At 38.3% G+C, this 12,669-nt stretch overlaps 1 protein-coding gene across 4 annotated transcripts in view; it reads left to right on the top strand.

Moving 5' to 3' along the window:
• IFTAP (intraflagellar transport associated protein) overlaps positions 1 to 12,669 on the top strand; it is a 46,094-nt gene that overhangs the window by 20,570 nt on the left and 12,855 nt on the right. For 3 of the 4 annotated variants that reach the window (XR_010070888.1, XM_063333800.1, XM_063333799.1), the window contains exons 3-5: positions 5,746 to 5,903; positions 7,354 to 7,425; positions 8,377 to 8,431. Coding sequence is in view for 3 of the 4 variants with exons in the window: in XM_063333800.1 (XP_063189870.1) it covers positions 5,746 to 5,903; positions 7,354 to 7,425; positions 8,377 to 8,431 (285 nt within the window). In the remaining variant the exon portion in view is untranslated. The remainder of the gene's footprint in view (positions 1 to 5,745; positions 5,904 to 7,353; positions 7,426 to 8,376; positions 8,432 to 12,669) is intronic. The other variant, XM_063333801.1, reaches the window with a different exon arrangement.

Raw genomic sequence — 12,669 nt, 5'->3', positions numbered from 1 at the left:
TGGTTTGACTGAAATATCAAAAAGAAATAGAAGGCTTTAAAAATTATCTTCACAACAGATTGGATTTTTGGCCTTGAAATTTGTTTTTTTTCTCTTACAGCTTTGCATTTAGGGTAAATGAACTCAGCACCTATTTCTCCTACAGTACGTTACAGTCTTTTGAACATCTCAAAGTGATATTTTATGGAACCATTTCAGTGACGGGGTTTGTTCTTGTTTTAAAATGTGGCTGTTTGCTGATGATATGTTTGAAGAATGGAGATAGTGAATGAACATGAAATTTGTCCTTGTGAGCTCTGTCCAAGACAGTTGTCATGCTACTGCGAGTAAAATTATTTTTTGTTCAGAAGTCCTGCAAAAAGTCACTGTATTATGTGAATCCCAGATTTTCCATCAAAGCATAACTTGGAAGGGATTTAACACATTCACAGACCTTCTGCTGGCCCTCAGTCCAGCATTTTGAGGACAAAGAAGTAAATTGGATCTTATAATAGTAGCTTTGCTGTTTAATTTTTTTTTAATAGTTAAAGGTGCCTGTTTATCATTTCCACTCAATTTTTGTTTTTGGAATGAATTCATTGAATTGAAAAAAGGAGGGAAATACCTGGTAGTTTGTATTGTTTTCTCCAGTGTATTATCCCAAGTCAGGCTTTCTACAATATATTATTGATTGCTGCGTTGAAATGTTTCAAACTGTGAGTCTTTTATGATTACTTTGGGGCTACTGTTTCATCTAACAGATTTCACTGATGGGAAGTTTTTCCTGATGATTGTGGTAGCTCTCTTCTCTGGCCTTGAGATAAGTGACCCTGTTATTCTTTGAAACATGTAGGTGATCAGTGGATATTTTCAAAAGACTCCCTTCCCAATTGGAAGACAAAGATAATTTTAAACAATATAGAGGATAGATGGCAGGGGAGAAAAAAATTATCAAGCTGGATATACTTTCTGATAGAAATATGTTTCTGAAGTCTTGTCATGGTTTCAGCTGGGATGTAGTTAACTTTTTGCGAGCAGCTGGAGTAGTGCTGTGTTTTGGATTTGGGATGGAAATAGTGTGATGGATTTGGGATGGAAATAGTGTGATAGGGTACCGTTGGTTTTGATTGTTGCTAAGCTCTCAAGGCTTTTTCTGCTTCTCACATTGCCACACCAGCGAGCAGGCTGGGAGGGCAGAAGAAGTTGGGAGGACACACAGCTGTGACAGCTGGTCCCCATTGACCAAAGGGATATTCCATGCCATATGACATCATGCTTAGCATATAAAGCCGGGGGAAGAAGAAGGAAGGGGGGGATGTTCGGAGTTAGAGTGTTTTGCTTCCCAAGTAAACATTACGTGTGATGGAGCCCCGCTTTCCTGGAAGTGGCTGAACACCTGCCTGCCGATGGGAAGCAGTGAATGAATTCCTTGTTTTGCTTTGCTTGCGTGCGTGGCTTTTGCTTTACTTATTAAACTGTCTTTATCTCAACCCACAAGTTTTCTCACTTTTGCTCTTTTGATTCTCTTCCCGCGTTGCAACTGGGGAGAGTGAGCGAGTGGCTGTGTGATCCTACCTGCCGGCTGGGCTTGAACCAGGACAAGTCTGCAACATACTTTTCAGTGACACGCAGTTATGGTGGATACTACTCTTGAGAGATTCAGATTTACTTTTCTAGAGACCTAAGCTGGCTTATTTGATTGTTACGGTACCGACAGTGGAATTTCTGAAAAGCAAGACTGAAAAACCGTCTGCAGAGTGAATATATGAATCTTTCCATCAGTTCAGCATTCTGCTTCTGCTACTTTTTCTTTTGTTTGTACCGCTTATTTTGGACTTCTGTCACATATTGTAAAGGCCAGTATTGTACATCTGGGTCTTGGCAGGCTGAGAACTGTGACCGTGAATTATCAGTTAGTCAATTATCACTTAGTCAGGGGGAAGGCAGAGCGATCTTCTTGCTGGTTTGAATGTGATTCTTCCTCCTTCCCCGTCTCTTTCGAAAGTAAGGACATAAATGGTTTAAATTCAGAACACTGTCAAAGGAACTCGGATGTGATATTTCTCTGCAGGCTGTAGTTTTTTCAAATTTAGAACAATTTATGTGTGTTGGTTTTACTAATATTTTGTAAGATCATGACTGTTACTGCTTCAAGAGAGCCAGTTATGTGATGCATGCATTGACAAACTATAGGTATCAGTAGTTACTGTGGACATCTGAAGGTGGATCTTACTGGCCCTGAGGGACCGTGCCTGAGGCCAGCAACATAATATTTGATTCACCTCCCCCCCTCCAATTTACGTGGCCTAGCCTCATTATGCACATGGTTGCACAGCTGATAGTCTGTCTGCAGCATGCATTTCACAACTGCTTTGGGTTGCTTAGACTTTTTTTTTTCTTTCTGAATTTTTCTTCACTTGCAGTCATGAATCTGGTATCACGTTGCAGTTGTGAGTGTTTCATCAAATGTAATGTTTAATATTCCATAACCCAATAACTCCTGGATGGTCTTAACCAGAAAAAAGTTTCTGACAGCAGTTTATGACGGATCTCATAGGAAAAGGGGTAGTGCTTCTATCTGCAGTCTAGAGTTGGTAAATGGCACATAAATAGTATGAATGCACTTGATATCTTATTATCTCATTTAATCTATCTAGCTTTTTAACTGTGACAATAGCTCAGCTGTCCAGAAAGTAAATCACCTAATAAAATAAGTTTGTCAGCTCATGTGTGCCATCTAATTATAACCGTCCAACTATGTGTCATAGGTCTTTTGATGCTAAAAGTTATATTATTTTTTTGGGAGAGTCCAGAACCTGAATTTTGGAGAAGGATGATCTGATTTATATCCCAGAAGAATGACTACAGTGGTATCCAAGATAGGCATGGGTTGTGCAAGAATATCATGTTTATTCAGAGCCTGTCGGCTGTATGAATTATGTTGTTGATCATTCCAGTTGATAATGCCTTTTGTGTCTCTGTTGATCTGGCTGAGAAAAGTGTATGGCTTCCAGAAGCTTCTTCTCGCTTCTCATACATAAAGGCTCCTGATGTGCACAGGTCCTCAGCCCTTATTGTTACTCGTCAGGTCTCCACGTGTTTGGCTACATAATTTGCTAATACACATATACTCTAAAATACATTAATATGCTTTTGCGGGTTGTCAGTCTCTAATATCAAACTTGTCAGTTTTTAGTATAAAACAGGAAGTTTGTCCTGCTTTACCACCACAATAACAAAAACTTGAAGCTTTTTGAGCTAGTAATATAGTTCTTCCTATAAAGTAGGGTGACAGTAAAAATATCTTCAAATAGTGAGTGACCATTTTACTTGTCAAGAATTTAAAAGAGGGTTTCCTGTGTGATACTGCTTCATTTCCATGGCTTGAAAAAGAGACTGCGTAGGAAGAAGAGATTGCCCATATGTACTGCTGTTTCTAAATATTGTTTTAGGAAAGTACTTGCTAATAAAGCAGGGAGAAGCCAGATGTCATATCAAGAGACCTGGGATTTAGGAATTATTCAGAGGATGCATCTGTGGTCTGAGCATTAAAATCTGTTTGCTAGATTGCTTTGGTCTGGTGTGATTTACTTTCAATGAACCTTACCTCTTATCTGTGTGGCCTCTAGGTTATGCCCAGACTGCCACCCCTTTCTATGTGTCATGGTAACTGTGGCACAGAGCTGTCCCTGGGGATTAATAACTCTTTGGTAGATCGCTCAGTGTAGTAACCCCAAGGACATCATTAAAACTCTCCACAAGAATTACTTCAATGCCTGTAACATATAATTACGCTTTAGAAATGCACTGCAGTGCTTCTTATTTTTCCAACTAAACCCAAGAAAGTCTGTTAAATGAACTTTTATCTTTCATTAAGAATGTGTGGTGTGAAGTTAATTTGAATTGATCATCCTATAGCTGCTCCATATTGTGATAATGGGACTTCTAAAATAAAAAGTCCTACATTTTTATTTTGGCCATGATTAGTATATTTTTTGCCATGTTGTAGGAAAAAAACTACTTAGCTTGGTTTCGGAAGCCCATACTTCCATGCACATACCTGTCCTGATCTGTAATTAGTTCCTAGATCCAGTCTGTACTGTTGAGATTTCATTTGATGATCACGTATCTGTATCCTAATTCTGCTGCCTGCTCCTTGCTCCATGGACCTGGCTGTAGGACAGTCAGAAGCCCTAATAATTGTCTTAACTTTACTCTTGTTGTCCAAAGAGTTGTTAAAGGTCTGAAGGATATCACAAGCTGTCATTGAAAGACTCAGTTCTGTTTCTAAATACTTTTTCATTTTCAGTGAGGGCCCAATTAGCCACTATTAATGTGTAAAATAAACACGAGAGAAGTTAGTCCAATCTTCTGTCATTGCACTGGCAAAACATTTTTCCAGTCTGTCTTACAAGACCAAAGGAATCCCCTGCTTGAACATCTGTATTTAATCTTTAATCTCAGGACCTAAACTTCTGGAAGTTAAATATCACTGGCGTACTGCTGTTTGTTAGTCTGATTCCAATAAAAAAATACTTACTTGCAAAATTTTCGCACCCAGTCAAATTGCTGATATAGGGAGGAAATCGGATCGCTCATAAGCTAAGTGAAGAGCATACTATAGTTGTTAAACACTGAAAGCAGCAGTGCTTAAAGAAATCAGCTCAGATTAGGTGTTTTACTAACTAAAGATACAGGGGCTAGGTTATGGACCTGTCAGCGCATTTCATCACGTTGTCCTGGACTGGTGGAGATTCTGGCAGTGGTGCCCAAAGACAGCTGAGAGTTCTGTGGGTGCTGGCCCTGGGTGAACTCACAGCCAGTATCAGCTGGTATCAGCTCTGACAAGAACTGCGACACTTTTATACTAGACAACATGGGCATTTTTCGAATGGCTATGAGGTTTGCACGTGGGGCACATATTTGGGCTGATAGCTACTATAAACAGGTGAGACCAAGATACCGAGGCAGAAAATACAAGAACTACTCCATTTTTGGACCAGGTCATCCCCGTACTATGATCAAAATCAGAATTCTTTCTTGTGCTTGATAAGAAGGTACACCATCAGTTAGGTATGTGAAGGAATATGTGCACCTGAACTGCTTAAGATGCCAAGTGATTTTGCGAGCACAGATCTCACATGAGCACAGTTGCTGGACTTTTAATACTAGACATGTAAGTGTTGGGAGTTGGTGTTGGTGTGGGGGAATGAGGAGGGGTTTCTACTTTTAATTCTAAAAGTGTACATCTAAAATAGCTCTACAGAGTATGTGCAGCTACCATGGGGTTTATAGTGGTGTCGCAAAGAGGAGACTCTCTTCACATGTGTTGGTGTTTGCAGTGCCAGATGAAGGCATGGGCACAAATGTCATTTTGTGCAGCATTCAGAGAGCATTTAAACAAAATTTTAAAATAAAAAGTAAGGTGTAACCTTACTTACTTTCTTGCTTTTTTGGGTATTTTCAGTGCTCGGGTTACTTTTTCAAGTTTTCTGTATATTGCATAGACTTTTGAGGCAATGAATTCTTCAGAATTGAGGAACGGGTGATACTCTATGCGCTTATAGTTCAAATTGCATATTTGGTTTTATGATAAAGATTGCAAAATATGATGTGCATGGAAGCTCTGAGCATGAGAGGAAAAGTCAATGTGCAAAATAAGTCAATGTGTAAAATAAGTCAGTATTAGATCTAATGAAATTCACGTTTTTTCTTTTTCTTGGATAGTGCATTATGTTCTCTGATCTGGTGTGATTCTCCTTGCAGAGGAAGAGGGGAAGACAATTCAAGGAAGTAAAGTGGACTCCCTAAGAAAAACATTTTCTACTTCTGAATTATCAAACAGAAATAAACAGGATGGCTCACCTGGAAGAAGCAAAGAAATGTGTGTGTCTCTTCCACCACAGATGTCAAATGATAATGAGGTAATGAGTTAACATTTGTCCATGTGGACAAGCACCACATTCAAACAGATGAAAATATGGGGAGATATACTGTCCAAATGTTAGAAGCTAGTGGTATTTATCCCATCCGAAGCAAATATTTAAAATACTACCTAAGTGTGTAATGCTTACAGAGGCACCTGCAGGGATCACGTTTGGCAGTGGCATTTGCTCGACTGAAGAGCTTCCATAAACTGACTAATAAATAAGGCACCCTGCAAGGACCTTTGTAATGCTTTCACTGAAGCCTGCAGTTAACAGTAGAGGTTGGCAAAAAGGAAAAAGTCTTGAGAGTATGGATGCCAGCGTGCACAGGGTTATTTTGTTTCTTGGGGATTTTAGCAAGTACTGAATTCTGTGTTACTGAAGCTAGATTGCTTCAGCTACCTAAAGTAAACAGTAAGCAGGCCAGAGGCATTTTTAATCTTCTGAAACATATGAGATTAGGGATTTAATGTGTAGGGACAGTAAAACAGCAGACATCATCTGGAGAGAGCGAGATGGAAATCTGAGTCCACTTGTTAAGAACTTCTCCCCTTCTGCCTGAATAACAAATAACTAAGCTATGATCTAGCCTGTACTCAAAAATTCCCTTCATTAAACTTTTTATTAAAAAAGAAGTAGCAGGTCATTTTGTGCAATACAGAGAGCAACACACTTAAGTGCCGTCAAATGGTGGGCCTGCCAGGCCTTGGTCAGAGAGCACAAACTGTCATTTTCCTCCCTATTAGCACATGCTTTTGATGCGGAATCAAGCAAGGCTTTTAAAACAATCACGTTCTGTCAGTTGATTGTGCAATAATAATGACAAAAATCTTTTTGACATTTTCCTCGTGAAAAATACGGTTGCTTCATTGGGATGGACTGCTTTTGGGTGTCTTACTTTAGCCACCTTGAATTGGCTTTCTGCCCCATGAAACAATGTGCAACTGCCATTATCTTTTATTTAATGGAACATCTTAACACTTGTTTTTGTTGCTACAGAAAAAAAGTTTCAAGCATGGCTGCACATTTTTGTCACATTAGCAGTTTAAGAAACAAATACAGTAATAATGGAATGCACCAGAAAAATTGCTAGCATCGTAGCAGGAGGAGCCTGTAATTCAGTAAGTTGGCCACTGTAACTTTTAAGCCTGCCCTGAGGAAAGGAAAGAGGGAAAAAACTGCTATTGAAGACAATGCTTCTGTTCTAAATGCTGCTTTTTAGGCATATTATGACTACTTGCACTGTTGTTCCAATTGATTCATCTGGTCCTGTGTAAGTTTTCAGAGGATTACCTGCATACGTTCTATTTTCAGGAGCATTACATTAAATTTTTTTAAAAAAATTAAATACACCATAAAGGATCTGTACATGTACATCAGGAGGTGTTTTGACTGTGATTTTGGTTCTGTTTCACGCATATAAGTATTTCTGCCTATCTATTGACAGACAGGGATGAATGAGAGCTGGAAACCTGGTGTCTCTGATAGAAATGGTCTCAGTCTCTCTGAAAGAGTGAAAGTGAGTTTTTCTTTAATTTTCTTCAAAGTGGGAATTATGAGTAGAACATGACTGATTTTTGCTTTATTTATTTACAAGGTACTTAGGATTTGTTGATGTATTTCTTTCCTATCTGTGGGAAAGAAGGATGAGAGCATCACCATCCAGACTTTTTTTCAAATGTTAATGAGTATGTACTTTTAAAGTGTAAAGGTTATGTAAGTGTTGATGATAATTGTGTCAAATCAGGTTGGAAAAATTATGTAAGAGCATCTCTAATTACTGAATGGAAACACAGAAGACTACCCAGTGCATATAGTCGATCCTCCATGGTAACACTATTTGCACATAGGCCTTTCACTCTCACCCTGTGAATCTACTCAGAGAGCTACGTGAAATAAGAAATGTCTTTTCTTGTAGTATGTTTTAGATAGTTTAGACCAATTTGAAGGGACATCAGCCTGAAAAAACAGTAGTGCAATGTCCCAGATGAAATACTAAAAATTTAATAATTCTTAGCTTTTTGATTTTCCATTCAGTTCAGCGTTAGTATCAAACCAGAAGGATCAAGCTCTACTTTGCCTACAGCATGTATTGTCTCTGTGCCATATACAGTGAGCATGCAAAACTCCAGAGTAACTTACCATGTATCTTTTTCCTATGAACATATTTTAGTTTTCCATCTTCCCACTAAGTTCCTGAAAAAGTTGCTGTACAGCTTGAGCTTCTTTCCCATCACTGTAGTTGATATGCAGCAATTTTGGCAGCAATTCTTTGCCTATACTTAAAAAAGTATTTCCTTTTGAGTTACACATTTCAAAGAAAACTCACATGCTTTCTTGGAAAAATGCAGGGGAGAATGGAGAAGATGAAGGAGACAAAGTAATGCTTTTTTGCTTTGCTCTAGATTGTAGTATAAGAAATGGAATTAATACATTTTAATTATTTTCCAATTTGGGGTTTTTACGGCAGGTGGACAAGTACTTAGATTTGGAAGATGTAGACACAGATGAAGAGACATGCTGTGGTAGGTTTCGTCCCTTTTCATATTCACTATCATTGTCTGTCTTTGGATGCAGGTGTATGGACATTGTTTAAAGCAACACTTCTTCTCTAAAAAAAATATTCTTCCTCAGTTCTTCTATTGCTAGAAAATTCCCCAAATTGCCCAAGTTCCCCAAATTAAAGTACACATTTCCTCACTCTAAGCGGTAATGAGATAGTAAATTATAAGGAATATTTGTTGTACTGTGCCTTGGTGAGCAGTTATTTTTTTTCAAGATTTTTCAGAATTAAAGAACTCTTCTTGTTAGCAACTTTTCTACATTTTTCTGCACTTCTGTTTTGTACTGAAATTATTTTGATTACAGAAGTTTCTCCATAAATTAATGCGGGTGCTAAGAGAGATTTCTATAAAGTAGAAATATTTAATGAAAATGTTGTCTCTGACTATTAAAATTATTTCATCCTGGGTTTTAAATTGATCAGACTAATTTTTAATTCACAGTGAACTTCTTTAAGGATTCCAATTATGAGCATTTTGAGTTGTGTTGAACTGTTCCATACATCTATAATTTAACTCTCACACTTATAAGAAGTAAATAGAAACCTAGTGTCTGTAGTTATTTGTCTATCGTAGGTGCTTGTGTGGTCTTTATTACCACCAGAATTGTTGACCTTTTAGTGATTAAATATATTTTCCTCGTCTATTACCTGTGACAGCACAAAGAAACCAAGCCACACAAATTATGGGATTTGCCTAAGGTCACTAAAAGAAGCTGTTGCAGAGCAGGACGTTGGTTCTCATTTCCTTGGTTATTGCCATTTGTTTAGTCTGTCTAATCCATTAAAGCTTTGATTAGTCTTTCTTTTCGGTATGTGCAGAATTCCTATCAAGTCAGAGGGCTTAGAGACTTCCAGCTGATGAATATTTGGAGCTTGGCTGTAACTCACAAGAAAATAATAAACTAAAATAGGCCAGGTTTACAGATTCTTTCTCCAACCTGGGCATTTCAGGAAGGGAGAGTAAGATAGCAGTCCTGTATGAAGTACAGACATCAAAGCTTTCTTTTGAGTGCGGTGTTCATATGTACCCATTTTTCCCTTTGTAGGACATTGTTCTGTGGTTATGTCTTCAATTCCGGTAATATCTATTAAAAACCCTGGGGCTCACTGGTGGAAGCCTAAACCCATGTTTCACCTGTATCATAATGAAATGAGAATTGTCTATATCGGGTTAATGGAAGTATTGTTAGATATCTCTAGTTCAAAACGGGCCACAAATTGGATTATGAGAATTAAGGCCAACACTAAAATACCAAGCAGGGCAGCAGTGAGGAAAGAACTCTGCCAGAGCTTGGGGGTAGATCACCACTTTCTGGACCACGCCAGACACTGCCTCTCTCCAGGCTTTTCTATGTATTTGTATGTATGCAAGAGCAAATGTTAATCACATACGTTTAGAAACCCCTGGTAAAATTACCAAAATGATCATCTGCTTGTACTGTCTGAATAGCACTTTATGCAAGCCACATTGGGAAAACCTTTCAGTTAGTGCTTTTATTGGTGATTATAAAAACAATAAACATAACATTATACCACCACTACTGGAGATTATCAGTGTGCTAACTACTCACTTTTTGCGTGACATTTGATTTGGCTTTCAGGCTCTGTTCTCCTCAGCGCTTCCCATGAGACAGCACTCCCAGCACAAACTCCCTGCACAGGCTGCCTCAGTGCAGAAAGAAGTCCTATCAACTCCTAAGCAATCAACAGTGCTCACTAACAACATTAAGCATTTAGATTGTGTTTTATAACATCAAAACACTGCATAGCCAGAAGCTAATTATTCCTTCTAAACTGTGTAAGGAAAGTGAACAGCATCCAAATGTATATCTGGGAAACCCACAGACTGGGTCTTGCCCAGGGCTTCTTCAGTAGAGATAGTTGTTGAGTCAAGATGAAAAATTTCCTCTTGACTCCTAAGTGCAGAAAATAGGACTTACAGTTTAATAGTTGTCTTACGTGTCAAAATCCACTTGATTGATAGGCTTCATAATAAGAGAGGTATAATCTTACTCCTGTAGAAACCATAGCAACAAAATGCAAATTAAAATATAAAATAGTGTCACTTTATTGTTTGTAATAATAAAGTAATATAAAATAATATCCCTGTTGAACACTGATAAAGGATTAATTCCGAAGAATTCCAGTTTGTTTATAAGTGAGGCAAAATGTGACACAAATTTGAAAGATGTTTTGTTGCTGGCCTTTTTAAATGCTGCCACCTGTATGTCAGAATAAATGATAGATTTAAGACTTCATATTGGCAAAACAAGCTAGGACACCCAGTGAAAAGCGTCATATCTTGCTAGTATAATTACAACAAGCTTTTATCTCTACTTGTTATTGGCAACAGTTCAGTATCTCCGTACTTCATTTAGCTTTAAAGGGCAGATCAGTTAGCTGAGTTAGCAACTGTACATTAATAAAATAAATATTCACCCTTAAGGGGGAGTGGATGAAAGCTGACAGTGTGAAAAGCATAGTAGAAAATAGGTGTTAAAACATCCCATCTAAACCAGTGCCTTTTGGGAGATGTCCGGTAAGAATCATTCTAGTGGGCTTTTTTCTCCATTTTTTTTTCAACTTATTTTCCTAAGTAAGTCCAATGTCTTCTAAGGTGTGAATGGATACAGCTGCTTCTTACAAAAATAAAAGCACCCCATAAATTTGGCCAGTATACAAATTCATCGTAGCTGTTTTCATTAGACAGCACTGGGCTGAAAGCCTGAAACCAGGGCAATGCTTTGCATTGTGGGACTTTGGCACAGTAAACCATGATTGGCAAAGTAAAATTGCTGCCCTAAACCATAGCTTTAGTGCATTCTGTAGAGACAGCATGTGTATGGTGGACTGTTAAATTGCTCTTTCTCACTAAATTTAATGTGTAACTGTAAGTAGCTTAAGGCAACAATAGAGATCATCAGCCTTTCTCCAGGGATGGATGGAGAACGCCTAGTACCTATGTTTTGGCAACAGAATTACTTTCCAGGACTGGTGACAAATCACTTGCTGCAGGGCTCGAAGGATAGTTAGGTAATAGGAGGTAATATTTGTATAAGGTACAAAATAAGTAAAAAGCGTATCTAGAGACCATGAGTGTGCTATTTTTTAAATGCAAGAGAAAATTAAAATAGGACTAATTAAACATATGGGTGAGGCTGCATAGGCAAGGATATCAGTCTCATCCAAATCCAGCTTGGAGCCCTGAGGTACTGTAAACTTGTCTTTTCAAAGTCTTGGTTCTCTACAACCCCAGAGAGGTTGAGGAGAACCCAAGTGACTCAGTTACTTTGAAGCTGAGGCCAAACATAACTATTTGATTATTTAAATAATTCTTTAGGCAAATTATATCAATTTCTGTTATTTTCCTTAGTCTACGCCTTTCCATTTATATTTTGAGCCTATATTTACATCCAGAAAAATCAGATTGAGGAAGGGGATTCAGAGTTAAATAATGTGGATTTTTTTCAAGTATAGGGGCTCCCCATAGCTGATGAATCTCTCTTCTTTTTTCTACTCCAGTCCCTGCAATCCATTTAACACTGCCTTGAGATGATTTCACACTACTCATCAGATTGGGGCTAACAGCCTGAAGCCTGTGAACCAGGGGAGACAGCAAAATCTAGCTTTTAAGCTTTTTTCATTATCATGACTTCCGTCCTCAGCTCCTCATCAACAGCGTTTTTGTGAAATGTAGTGTCTGAAAGTGGTAAAACCTGTGTTAGTGTAGCTATAGCATCATTTGACTACAGTAAAGCTAAAGATTTAGGCAAGACATTGAACTCCTTCACTCTTGAAAGTTCAAATCAGGTTTGTGCCAATAGATTCTTTCTGTACTTATAATTAACGTCAATGGTACACAGTGAGCAAAAACCCCCAACTCAGCAGTGTTCAAAGATGTAGTAATCTCTTCCTCTGGGTCTATCGTGTGTGTGTGTGTGGGGAAGGTACTAAAGACAAGACAACGGATCGGTTTCCAAATACACCCTCATTAAAGTGTGCTGGACTTGAGTAAAATCATTAGAGTTCACTGCCATATCATCCAGGAAGTTGATTCTTCATGGTACGAGGAGAGGTGCATTTCAAAATCTCTTCTCAGATTTTTCGATATCACTGCCTGCTCAGTTATCGCTATAAGTGGTGCCGTTGGCAGTATCCAAGGCTTTCCTGTTGCTAATTAATCACCTCCACAGAGAACAT

The sequence above is a fragment of the Chroicocephalus ridibundus genome, chromosome 4, assembly GCF_963924245.1.
Source record: "Chroicocephalus ridibundus chromosome 4, bChrRid1.1, whole genome shotgun sequence".
NCBI classification, from domain to species: Eukaryota; Metazoa; Chordata; class Aves; order Charadriiformes; family Laridae; genus Chroicocephalus; species Chroicocephalus ridibundus.
This window is presented reverse-complemented; position numbering and strand designations above follow the sequence as displayed.